Genomic DNA, 13,573 nt, shown 5'->3' with positions numbered 1-13,573 from the left:
TTGTTTCGGATGATAAGGTGGAATGGTGATTATATTCTTCGTCAGAATTTAAATTCTTATTAGTAATTTAAATTTCTATTAATAATTTAATGAATGAGCTTTTATACTTCCTGATGTAATGACTTTATGCCTAAGGTCAGTAATGAAATGCGTCTGAGTTATAAAATATACGTCATTCTGATGATTTCCTCATCCACTGGTTGAGAACTGTGAGAAAGCCAGTAGTCTTCATTTTTGAAGTATGGAGAAGGAAGCACGATCGGGGAAGGTGGAGTATGAAGAGCCCCCTTCTGCTCCGCTTTTAGACACAAACGAATTCTATCTCTGGTCGTTCTACAGAGCCATCATAGCCGAGTTCGTGGCCACGCTTTTGTTTCTATATGTGACAGTTGCCACCGTCATCGGGAATGCTAACGATAAGAGTCCGTGTGGAGGCGTGGGTACCCTGGGTATCGCCTGGTCCTTCGGCGGAATGATCTTTGTCCTCATGTATTGCACTGCTGGCATTTCGGGTGGTCATCTTCTTTTCTCTTGTCTTATTATATTAATCAGCGATTTTTTTCTTCCTTGAATTCGTTGATATTGGATTTGGGGCATCCTTATGTCGATTGAATATTCGGGAAACAGAGGACATGGGCGCCGTTAATTATTTAACAGCGCCTATGTCCCTCGGATAACTAAACATTTGGGGAATTAGTTATCGACATAAACTCAGGGTTTGATTTGAGAAATACATATAATGTTGGTGCAGGTGGGCATCTAAATCCCGCAGTCACCTTTGTGCTGTTCCTTTGCTCGGAAGGTGACTCTGAATAGAACAGTCCTGTACATGGTGGCACAGTGCTTAAGTGCAATCTGCGGGGCAGGGATGGTGAAAGCGTTGCAGAAAACTTACTATTCTTTGCTGTCGAAGGGATACGCCAATGGAACAGCTCTCGCCGCAGAGATAGTTGGCACTTTCACCTTGGTGTATACCGTCTTCTGTTCGATCGACCCCAAGAGCAACGCCTGCGACGCTCACGTTCCTGTATGTTATGCCCTGAGCTACTTTCTTTCTTCAGATCTGAAAATAAGAGATATTATATTTCTATTTCTGGTAGGATTTTAGATTTTGTATGTTATGCCCTGAGGGCCTGTGCTACTTTCTTTCTTCAGATCTGAAAATAAGAGATATTATATTTCTATTTCTGGTAGGATTTTAGATTTTGAAAATATTCCATATTGGATGAATAAATACTTAGCTCTGGTTTATAAGATTATAATATTTCCGAAATCTATAATCAAGATAATAATAACCCTAATAAACAAACTCTTCCATTGATTTAATGGAAGAGTAATCAAGAGAAGGACAGCCCCAGTAAACAGCCCCTTCCATTGATTAAATGCTATGATGAAAAGTTACAATTTGGATAATCACACTTTTGATATATGGGCATTTGAGAAACTCCATACTGCATTTTCAATCATGACAATTTGATTTTCTTTAAGTGAAGCTTTGAATCATCGCAATTTGATTTTCTTTTAACTGGAGTTTGAATAAAATATTGAGAAGGAAATCTGTTTTCTATAACTTTAGCGTCATTCAAAGTTGGTTAATACGAAAAGATATAAATACCTTCCTTGCCGCAATTAATTTGATTTTCTTTTAAGTAGAGTTTTGAATCATCGCAATTTGATTTTCTCTAACTGAAGTTTGAATAAAATATTGAGAAGAAAACCTGTTTTCCGTAACTTTAGGTTTATTCAAATTTGGTTAATATGGAAAGATATGAAAATCTTCCTTACCTGGTTAATATGAAAATATATAAGAACCTACCTTACCACAATTTGAATCATCATTTTGACATTTTGTACAATGCTTTCGAAAAAAAATCTCTTTATAAAAGTTTAGCATATTTTATTCGAAGTAGGATATACTGAAAAATATAAAAGCTTATTCCATTTAAAGTAGGCAACAAGTAAGAACCTTCCTTACCACAATTTGAATCATCATTTTGACATTTTGTACAATGCTTTCGAAAAAAATCTCTTTATAAAAGTTTAGCATATTTTATTCGAAGTAGGATATAATGAAAAATATAAAAGTTTATTCCATTTAAAGTAGGCAACAAGTACCCGGATGCGGGTGAAATCAATGTGTAATTATGGTTCAAAGGACAGATGGAGGTGCTAGGTACTGCCAGACGCAGACCTGCGCGATTCTCCAGGAGCTAATTCGGTTGATGGGAGTGATGTTCAGGTGGTTCGCTCGGTTCCTGAAGGATCATTTGCAGAGCAGAAGATTTGGCATGCTCTCTGCATTTACTACTTGTCCCGTTCAAGGTATGGCTTTGGTTATTTTATCCATGGCGTCCAGGGATTTCATTACCATTGTAAGCGCCCTACCTTCGTGTCTCTGGTTAAAGCCGGAAGTGGGTTTCGAAGGCTGGCTGTTCCTTGCAAACAAAGGTGAGTTTCCTCTGTGTATTTCGTTTCTTGTTCATCTCTGGCTTGGGAAAGTGTGGCGTTTAGTTAGCGGTCTGGTCTCTGGAAACTTTGGCAAGCTTTCTACTTCCCCTGCTACTTTTCCTACGTCGCTCTCCCTGCAATTACAGTCTGGCCGTCCGTGTCTTAAGTTGGTTCCTGTGTTGTGTAACCTATCTCTGGGCTCTGCTTTCGGTTTCCTAGATTGTTTCACCACCCTCCGGTCTCAGCCTCTGTGGACTCCCCTCAGCATGGTGCGCCACAGCAAGAGGAGTCGTTCCGGGGGAAGTCGGGGAGGGCGTGGAAAGCAGCCGGCTTCCAGCTCTGTGGATCCTGTTCACAATCCAATTCCGTATCATGGGTTCCAAACAACTCATTTCACTTTTCAGAGCAATTTGCATAGACCTGTAATTACTGCCAATATCACCATTCTCTTCTCTGAAGAAGAAGCTCCGCCCCCAATTCGGGTGCGCCTGATGTCTGAGCCTTCTCAGGAAGCTTTCCAAGGAGTCAGCAGTCAAAGCAATAGACAGGACAATGCAGGGGAAAGTCTGGAGAAAGATCAGGGGGAGAGACTTGAAAGGAGTGAGGCTCCCAGTGCCTCTCGGCCTCCAGAAACTGTTGTCTCGAGGATTCGGGAAGAGATGGATAGTGACACGCGCCCCTTGATGAGGCACCCAGGTGAGGAAGATGCTGGACATGAGGATGCATGGAAGGATAACGTTTGTCCGGTGGTGGAGGAACCTCAGCATGAGGACGATGCATTTTAAGGCCATCTGGGCCTTCTCCTTTTTTGTTTTTTGGATGACTAAAATGATCAAGCTCAAGCGGTTTTGGACGCAGCTCGGGTCGGCTATCTTCAAACAGGCGGACTTAATTTTCTCTGTGTTGCTTAGTAATGTAAAAATCTTCCGGATTTTTGAGCATTGTAATGGTCTCTGGAATTTTGAGCAATGTAATGGTCTCGTGCTCTGGTCATATGCTCTCGACAGACGGTTTTCTCCTCCTCTTCATGTTTCCTCGGTTAATTCCTGGTGGCATTATCTGTTCTCTTGCTTATGTATCTGGTTCTTCCCTCACAAGGGATAGTTTATGTTGTTCTGAGTGTCTTCGGAGGATGATTCCCGAGGCCTCGCCCCCTTGTATTTTTACTTTGTTTTACAGTTAATAGAATTAGCATTTGCCGAGAAAAAAAAAAGTAGACAACAAGTAGGCAATCTGAACGTGGTATTTTTATTTTGATTGTAGATTTGAAAAATATCTAGAAATCGAGTAATGTGAAGTTAATAAGATTTAACTTGTTATCGAAATTTGAAATATTCTTGAAACTGCATACTAAATAAGAAGATGTTAAATCTTATTGTATATTGAATAATAAAATGTTAAATTTTATTATAAATTCCAGAAATGTTCAAAATATATATATTTATTTATATATATAAAATCCTAAAAAAAAACCCGAAAATGAATTTTCTGACTTTCAAATTTCTCCCACATCCCAAAATATAAAGAATAGCAATGAAATGAAACAATTAACATGTCCATCAAATTTTTGGATATTTCTAAATCTTGGATTTCAAATAAGTTCCAACACTTTTAAATGCTAAACTTATCCAATTACGAATTCCAGAAGTATCCAAAAGATATAAAAACCTAACCACCCTTCGGATCTGACTTTCCAGTCTTTGCACAATCACTAGTGAATTGACGACAGTATGAGCTAACAGTTTCTGTGCTCTGCCCATCCTAAGATTCCGTCCTATAAACGAGAGAGATCGTAATGTTCTCCGTGGAGGTGGGATTTCCGGTCGGACTATTTCGTTAGGAAATGGGATGTGCGCCTGGCCCTGGCCCTGGGATGTGAGAAATTTGGTGGGAAGCGTGCCTGTACGTTATCATTGTCCATTCCTCCAACGTGTATGTAGTAAGCCATTTTATTATTCTGTATACGTTTGTTATTTGATTCATTAATAGATGTTAATATACTGAGTGGCGCAGGCTTTGGCTCCGCTTTCAATTGGATTTGCTGTTTTCTTGGTACACCTGGCAACCATTCCCATCACTGGGACGGGCGTCAATCCTGCCAGAAGCTTTGGAGCAGCCGTGATTTATGGCCATAAGAAATCCTGGGACGAGCATGTAAGAAGAAGATAATAGTCTCCTTTCTGCTGTTTTCTATTTATCGGTATTGCAGTTTTTATGGAATTGAATTTTGATTGTTACATTCCAGTGGATCTTCTGGGTTGGTCCTCTTATTGGAGCTACGGTAGCTGCTGCGTTTCACAAATACGTTATCCGAGCAACCATAAAATGGCACAGCAAGGAACCCAACCATGTTTAATGAAGAAACTGGGCTTTGTTCTTGCGGATGCATTTGTGTCGTAAAAATTGTATTTGCTTTTAGATGTTGTAAGTTTTGAGGGGCCAAAATTTCACGTATGCCGGATAGTAATCTCAAATTAGGCATCAATAGATGCTAAAATAATTTTGATACGATGGCAAATATATATTTTTGGTTGGATAACGACTGCGATATAAACCCGTGATGATGGTACTTCACCGTAATTCTAAAATTCCAAGCCAAATTGATATAATGACAAAAATATGGCTAAACAGTGTTTATTTATTTATTTATTAATTACTAAGTGCATAGTTCAAATCAGAATTGCAAAACAGCCAAAAGCTTTTTCTGACTCAGTGGTTATTCATACAGACGCGTTGTAACTGAAGCCATTTTCAGAAAACAATTACATATGAATCGAGTCAATTTCCAGCGCACAATTTTCCATCTTAGAATGTACTCTTCTAATCTAGGAATTGTCATTGTAAGAAGTTATAATGGGCAATGATATACTATTATTGGTATTCGAATTTTGTCACATGCAAATCATCCTATTGATATTGTTGTCCTTATTTGGCAACTTGATTGCTATCATATTTTGTCTGCCAAACAATTCTTATGTTTTATAAACAGTGATATTCTTGTCATTATTTGGCATTTTCATCGCTATCCTATTTTCTCAGCCCAACAATTCCAAAGTCAAGGTTACGTCTATCCAAATGAAATGTATTATAAAGGTATCAAATGTGATCTGTTCTCTGAGTGTGAATGTCGCCGTTCCTTTATCATGATGTTGACGTTGCTAAGGGTATGATGTTCACACTTGCACACTTGACTGTAAAAGTGATGCACAGCTAAGTTATGACCAAAATAAAACAAAGCTAAAAGGATTTTAGGACAATTGTTCAGAGTCTAAATTATTCAAACAACAGCGCTCAAAGCTTTCAAACTTAGCAACTGCATGAATAACAAGAAACAAGAAGAAAGAATTGGTGGCTGATCAGAATGTCCTGCATTGACGACTGAAAGATACAAATAAAATAATGACGAAAGCGCATCTCTGCAAACGTTCATAGCTGTTTAGAATCTTCGGTGGTTCGGGTAGCTATGTTCCTTGGATCTAATTATTGTCTATGATGTAGTTTGCCTAAATTGGGGATGCAAATGTGTGGTGTTACATTTATAGCCCAATTTTTCTCTTTCTTGAAATCATCTTATCTTAATAATCATATAATTTATTAAACATTAATTCTTTTTAAGGAAGAAAAAATATAATTTTTTATATTTTATAGATAATTAAAAAGTACAATCGCTTAGTTGAATAGCTGTATATTTAATAATTTTAAATGAAACAAACAATACATCACCAAAAAATATTTTTAAAATAGAAACCAATCCAACATCTAATAACAAAGTTTTTTTTGCCATTGCATTATTTTCCTTTGCCACTATTTTAAATGAAAGACGGTTAAGTTAGCTCTTCCATTGAAGTGACACACAAGACAATCTGAATCCTTTAACCTACTTCCAAAGGGAAATATTTATGGCACACCACATAGCAAGGAGTTAAGTTGTAAATTTGAGACCTTGTAAATACCTAGTTTGCATTTAATCATCAAACTCTAGAAGAAGAAAATGGCTATACTTGCACCACAAACATCACTTTTACTAGCCACATCAAAGAAATTGCACACTATACAAGAAGAAAATGGCTATACTTGCACCACAAACATCACTTTTGCGGGCCACATCAAAGAAATTGTACATTATACCTGTTGAGAGCTCACATCTCTAATAAGTTCTAATAATTTTGTTCTTGCATTATGTGCAATAACTTTGGAGAAAACTTTAGAGTGAGACATGTGAATTTTTTTTATATTGTTGCTCTGGGTTGTTGATCACGGGTTTTTTTCTCCTAGATTCACTGTGAATGGGGCTTGTAATAGACGACTTACCTACTTTAACATCCACTAAATGTAGAAAAGTACTCTAGGTTTCCTATTCTTTCATTCCAATTATATATATATATATATATATATAATCACTTTTAATATGTAATTTAAATGTTAAAAAAAATAATTAATATAAAATGATAAAATAATTAATTAGAAATTAATTATATTAATTAAATAATTTATAATAATACCTAGATAGATCCAAGAGTGACGAGGTATCAAATTTCTTGAATTGTAAAATTCTCGCGTCAATATTATTTAACTTTATATATTAAAATATTTTGTTTGTGATCTAAATAATTTCATTATATTATTATTATTTAAATACCACATTAAATTTTTATTAAAAATTGAATGAATTATATATCTCCTTGTTATTACTCTTATTAATTTGATTGAATTATTTTAAGTTCAATTATTTTTTACAATGGAATATTTTATTAGGTTATTATATATATATATATATATATGAAATTGATATTAAACTAAATATTGATATTTTAATAGTTAATTTGAAGTCTTGTATTGAAATAAGAATTATACATCTTAGACGTAATTAAAAACGAAAATATTAGATTTATTTTTAGATTGAACAAAATTATAAAAAATAACAATCATTCTTTCCAATCAGCCAAAACAATAATACCGTTATATATATAATTAATTTTACATATTTCTCTTTACACAATTATAAAATTATTATCTAATTTAACCTATAAAATATAATCACCACTAGTTTTTAATTCAAATTTCATAAAGAAAACCCCTTTAAAAAATTAGAAGAACTATTCAACAAACCACATGGTCCTAATAATAAATATACCATCCTTCTCTTTAGTAAACAACCTAGCCTCCGCGTTGAACCTAATTAAACCGAGGAAATATATTAAACTAAAATTATTATTATTACATTAAAATTTAACTTAATTTTGTCAATCAATATATACATTTGATCTTTTTCTTCCATCAACTCCTAAGATTTAGTGTAAGACATTCGCTTTGGCTGGATGCAGAGTACGAGATTTTCTTGACCACGGAAATAGTTAATCTCAAGGCTATGTTGGAACATTATTATGTCGGGCTGTCCTTTAAAAATTTGTTTTTCCCCACTATAATGCATGCTCATGCCACGAAATTGCCCACTAACTTGGAATCAATAGTTAGTCTCACGCTTGTAGTTTTGGTGAGCCTTATTTTTTTTGATGTTATCTATCCATAGATCCATAAATACGCAGGGCAGTATATGTCTACCCTCAAATCGAAACAAGTATATTATTTGGAGGTGGGCATATACTGTCCCACCTATTTATTGATCAATAACATAGAAATTAAGGTTTGCTTGTAATTTTTGGCTATTTACTTTGAACATGTTTGTCAGAATACATTTTCAATCACTGAGGTCTGTACTTTGGAGGGCAGTGATTATGCAGCTTGAATAAAACTAATTTTCGCATTTCAAATAGTTTAAAAAATTAAAAAAAAATTATCATTTTTTTTAAATTATAAAAAATTATAAAATGTAAAAATAATCAAATTTTAAAAATAAATCTGTTTTGAGTCTGCAGCTTTAGTGATTCTTTACTTGAATAAGAGCCACCTTTATATGGAACATACATATTTGACAAAATACGAAATGTTTAAACTATGAAAGTTCTCTGGTGTGGAATGAACTGCTTGATATATAGTCTTTTGTCCACTCGTATGAAATGTAATGCGGTACATCGATATTAAAATCAAACCTAGGTATACAACGTTACAAAATTAAGGAATGACTGATTAATATATAATTTTTTGTGCTCTCGTATGGAATGTAATGCAGTACATTAATAGTAAAATCAAACCTAGGTATACAAACTTATAAAATGTATGGAATGAACGGCTTGACATATATTTTTGTCCTCTCGTATGAAATGTAATGCAGTACATCATTAGTAAAATAAAACTTAGGTATAAAACTTAAAATATTAATATGAGTTTGGTTATATGGTTTTTTTTAATGAAAGAGATGGAAAAATTTAAATATTTTTTTAAATATTAAATTTTTTTATATATTAAAAAAATATTTTAAATATTATTAACAAATCCTAACTATAGGGGAGAGATGTTTAATGTTGTGCAGGGACCAATAATTGATATAGTATTGGTCCCACCAAACCACCAGAAGTTGAGACTTGTGCAACCAATATTTAAACAAAAATAAATAACATTAAGTGCAAATATGTTTTAATTTATGTCCAAAATTTCCCAAAACATTGACTCGGCCCACAACTGTCCATAAATAGTATCTTAATACTTAAGAGTACAAATCATATTGACCCAACTAGAAAACAGATAAAACCATAAATCCTTCCAAAATGGTCTATTCCAGAAGTACAAAGTAGCAGTCACTTCAATCCCCACTCATCGGAAGCTATGTATCCCAAATAAATATCCATACCTACACATAATAAAAGTGAATGTATGTCAGCCATAATTGTTGTGTTGTTCAACATTTAAACCCATTGTGTTCAATAAATGACACCCAACCCAATAACATTTAAACCCACTGTGTTCAATAAATGAAACCCAACTAAATAACTTCAATAAATGACACCCAACCCATTATATTTCCCATTAAAACATATCAAAGCACATGGATCAACACAAAACAAATCCCCAGCCATTGGATCACATCCAATTAAATCCAAATCACACATTCAAAATGAAACTATTGCAGTCCATGTCCATCCTTGCCACCAATTAAATTCAAGTGCAAAAAACAATAAAAGAAGTTCAACCACTGATGAAGTTGGATGTTTAACATTCAAACTATTCACGAGCCCTGGATACAAACCATCAAAGAACATTTGACAATATATTCAAGTTAGTTATTTCAATTACAACACATTTTTCTTATAGTTTTATTTTCAATTCTCACAATTTTTATTTTAGTTCTTACAGTTTCATTTTCATGAAAATATTTATTTTTTCTATTTTTCTATATTCTGAATCATTTTAAAGTTGATTGGAAAATATGACACAAACATAATGAAGAGTATTGGCTAGTATTGCTAGCTACAGATGAAAAATAATAGAACTTGTGGAGATAAACTTTAAATTGAAATCACAATTACAATTACGTATTCTAATTCAAATAATAGTTTATAAAAAAGAACTAAACCATATCAATATATACCAGAAATATCACCTTCTTTAGTTGAAATTCCTATCATGTCTGTGAGTGTCTCCAAAAGTGTCAGACTTTACAGTTTTCAACATTGAAGGATTAAATACGGTTGAAACAACAATAAGCCAATGCATTTTATAACTAGGTTCAAGAACACAGCTAAGGCTACCATCAGTAGCCAAACAAAAGAGAGAACTTGTCAAATTGGTGTTGCCTGGATTGGGATTTGCATGTTATCATTCCACCATCCCTTGGTAGCCTCTCATTATTAGACACTTCGGATCTTTCTCAGAAAAATTTGACATGAAGAATTCCAACGGAGATTGGGCAGTTAAAGGCGTTGGAAGTTCTCAACCTCAGCTTTAATTTTCTCTATGGTTACATTCCAAAAGTATTATGTAATTGTACAAAGCTGCAATTGATATGATTCTCAGTAAACAACTTGTTAGGGAGTATACCAACAAAAATGAATCATCTAGTCCAGTTGGAACAACTCTGCCTCAACAACAATAATCTTAATGGAAGTATTCCAACTTCTTTGAGCAACTGCACTTCTGTTAAGGTGTTGTCCATTGGATACAACGATCTCACTAGTCCAATCCCCTCTCTACCCTAAATCTGGCTAAAAATAACATGATGGGTAGCATACCTGAAGCTATTAGCAATTTGACTGGGCTCATCTACCTAAATCTTGCTCAAAATAACTTTATTGATAACATACCTCAAGCCATAACAAAATTGAGACAATTGGCCACCTTAAATTTAGGGGCAAACAATCTAACTGGAAAAATGCCAGAGGGCATTGCCACTTTGAACCATCTTCAACAACTTTTTCTAAATGAAAATCAATTTACATTTACAATTCCAAAAGGTATAGGAAAACTTCATTCTCTTACAAAATTATTTTTTAATTCAAACAATATTTTTGGGAGCATTCCTGAAAGTATTGGCGATTTGGTTTCACTTCAACAATTAGATATATCTAAAACCAATCTAGAGGGACCAATCCCAGATCATATTGGTCAATGTGTGGGATTAGAAATTTTAGATTTGTCCAAAAACAAGATGAATGGAAATATGCCTTCATCTTTAGGCAATTGTATATATATGAGGAATTTATTAGTGCACCAAAACAACTTGTCTAGGATGTTACCTCCAACTTTAAGTAAATGTACTATTTTACAAAGGTTAAAGGTGTCCGCAAACATACTGAGTGAAAATATAGAAATAAGATTTCCATTTTATATGGAAGTTCTCTCTACTTATTCTAATAACTTATTTGGCCCAATATACCCAACTTCAACTTCTAAATTTAAGAAAAAATAGATTAACAAGTTAGCTACCTAGCTACCTTGTAAATTTGTATGAATTAAGAGTTTTAAGTGTTGGTTATTTAGATGTTTCATCTAATGAACTCTGTGGAAGAATCCCACTAGGAACATAGTTTGACACTTTCAACGCTACTTCATTTCAAAGAAACAAATGTTTATGTGGTTTACCTTTACAAATATGCAAGGAAAAAGAAAAACAATTTATAAAAAAGAACTAAACCAGATCAACATCTTAACCAAAAAGATCACTTTGTTTAGTTGAAATTCCTAGGATGTCTGTGAGTGTCTCCAAAAGTGTCAGACTTTACAGTTTTCAACATTTAAGGATTAAATTTAATTGAAAAATAGTAAGCCAATGCACTTTATAACTAGGTCCAAGAACATAGCTAAGGCTACCCTCAGCAGCCAAACAACTTGCAAAATTACCATCTCTTCCCAATCCAAACCTAGGATGTCTATAGTCACTATGAATAACAATAATGACAAACATGAGTCTAAACAAATTAATTCAAACAACAATAACTACCAGATCAACATCTTAACCAGAAAAGGAACCAGGTGACACTTTTTATAGTTGAAATTCCTCTTAGAGCTTCCTTCATGTCTGAAGAGTGTTAGCTATATGAATAACAACAGTATTGACATTAGGTCTCTAAGTTGTCGAAGAACACAAATGAGAATTCAAGGATATCCCCAAAGAAAACAAGTAATGCATAAGTACGTGAAGCATTATAATCAACAATAAGTAGAGGGGTCTGCTCATAGTACTAGAAGAAGGTGGAAACCTAGGGAAAAAAAACAATGCAGAAGTTTATGAAGCGTTACAGTCAACAATAAATATATGGGTCTGCTCAGATGACAAGAATGTAGAAACCCAAATGATCTTTTGGGCAAATTCAATACTAAAAGCATGTAAATATGTGAGTAGAGACAAACATGGTACTTAGAGACCTAATGAAAGTAAACAATATTGACAAACATGAGGCTAAACAATTTAATTTAAATAATATTTTATAAAAAAGAACTAAACTAATTGTTTATAAAATAACATTTGAAATTCCTAGGATGTCTATGAGTGTCTCCAAAAGTGTCAAACTTTACAGTTTTCAATATTTAAGGGTTAAATTTAATTGAAAAAATAGTAAGCCAATGCACCTTATCACTAGGTCCAAGAACACAACTAAGGCTACCCTCAACAACCAAACAACTTGTAGAATTACCATGTCTTCCCAATCCAAACCTAGGATGTTTGTGGTCACTATGAATAACAATAAACACAAACATGAGGCTAAACAAATTAATTCAAACAACAGTAACTACCAGATCAACATCTTAACCAGAAAAGGAACCAAGATAGCTCCAATAGAAAACAAGCCTCACTTAGAAGTTTATGAAGCATTAGAGTCAACAATAAGTAGAGGGGTCTTCTCATAGTACCAGAAGAAGGTGGAAACTGACAGTAGTTTTCCAAGTACACTTACAGTCATGGTATTTTAAGTGTAAAAGCAAGTTATCAAAACAACAATCACTGATAATTTTAAAGACATATAACAAATTCATTCTGTAGATTTGATTTTTCAAGGATATTAACATACATGTTGATAGTTGCCTGTAATAAAGTAGAAGTACTTTTGCCTTGTATGAAAGCATATTTTCAAATGTTCTTAACTAAATGCATGCAATAATTCTACAGGTTGTTGCATCTATGACAAGAGTTAGTTATGTTGCTTGTACAAGGATAAGTGTTAGGAGAGTGACAAGGGGTGCCCAACTGCAATGCCCATCATCAGATGAGGACAAGAGAGGTGACGCGAATGTAAAAAATGCCCCGAGCAATGTTGTTTAGGATGGCCATGAGACTGAAGTTGATTTGTCACACACGGTGACACCAACACCCACAGAGTCACCATCAACAACAGTCCAAGGGCCAATTTCAACTAAAAATATCAGCACTATAAGAGGTTGGAAAAAAGAAGAAATGTTAGTTGCAATTGATGACATAGAGTTTAATGGATACTCATTTCAGGCATCTGCAAAAAAACATGGTATTCCTCCCTCATCAATACATTATTGGATAAATGGACTGACACATACAAAATGTAGAGGGCCTCTTACACTTATGACTAAAGAGGAGGAGGTTGAGGTGGTTGAGTGGTGTAAAGAGATGGCACGATTGAGACGTGGGCTAGAGTGGATACAACTCAAATCCATAGTTGCTCAAATCTGTCAAGGGAGGCCAAACCCATTCAAAGATGGGTTTCCTAGTGAATCATGGTGGTTTGGGTTTAAAAAAAGGCATTCAAACCTTGTATTTCAT

The 13,573-nt window shown here is 34.2% G+C and overlaps 1 protein-coding gene and 1 pseudogene across 1 annotated transcript; both read left to right on the top strand.

Annotated features, from left to right (window-relative positions):
* Nucleotides 1-241: 241 nt before the first annotated feature.
* On the top strand, nucleotides 242-816 carry LOC149191161 (putative aquaporin PIP2-8 pseudogene; annotated as a pseudogene).
* LOC149191160 (aquaporin PIP2-5-like) lies at nucleotides 586-5,252 on the top strand. The gene is made up of 4 exons (XM_089413520.1): nucleotides 586-1,027; nucleotides 4,234-4,380; nucleotides 4,462-4,602; nucleotides 4,694-5,252. The coding sequence occupies exons 1-4, from the start codon at nucleotides 830-832 to the stop codon at nucleotides 4,802-4,804; spliced, it is 597 nt and encodes a 198-aa protein (XP_089269646.1). The 5' UTR covers nucleotides 586-829; the 3' UTR covers nucleotides 4,805-5,252.
* The last annotated feature ends 8,321 nt before the right edge of the window (nucleotides 5,253-13,573 follow it).

The sequence above is a fragment of the Pinus tabuliformis genome, chromosome 3_1 (genome assembly GCF_031772625.1).
Source record: "Pinus tabuliformis cultivar Carrire ecotype Pingquan chromosome 3_1, CPIR1, whole genome shotgun sequence".
Classification (NCBI taxonomy): Eukaryota; Viridiplantae; Streptophyta; class Pinopsida; order Pinales; family Pinaceae; genus Pinus; species Pinus tabuliformis.
Note: the sequence above shows the minus strand (reverse complement) of the source record. Positions and strands in the feature narration are given on the sequence as shown.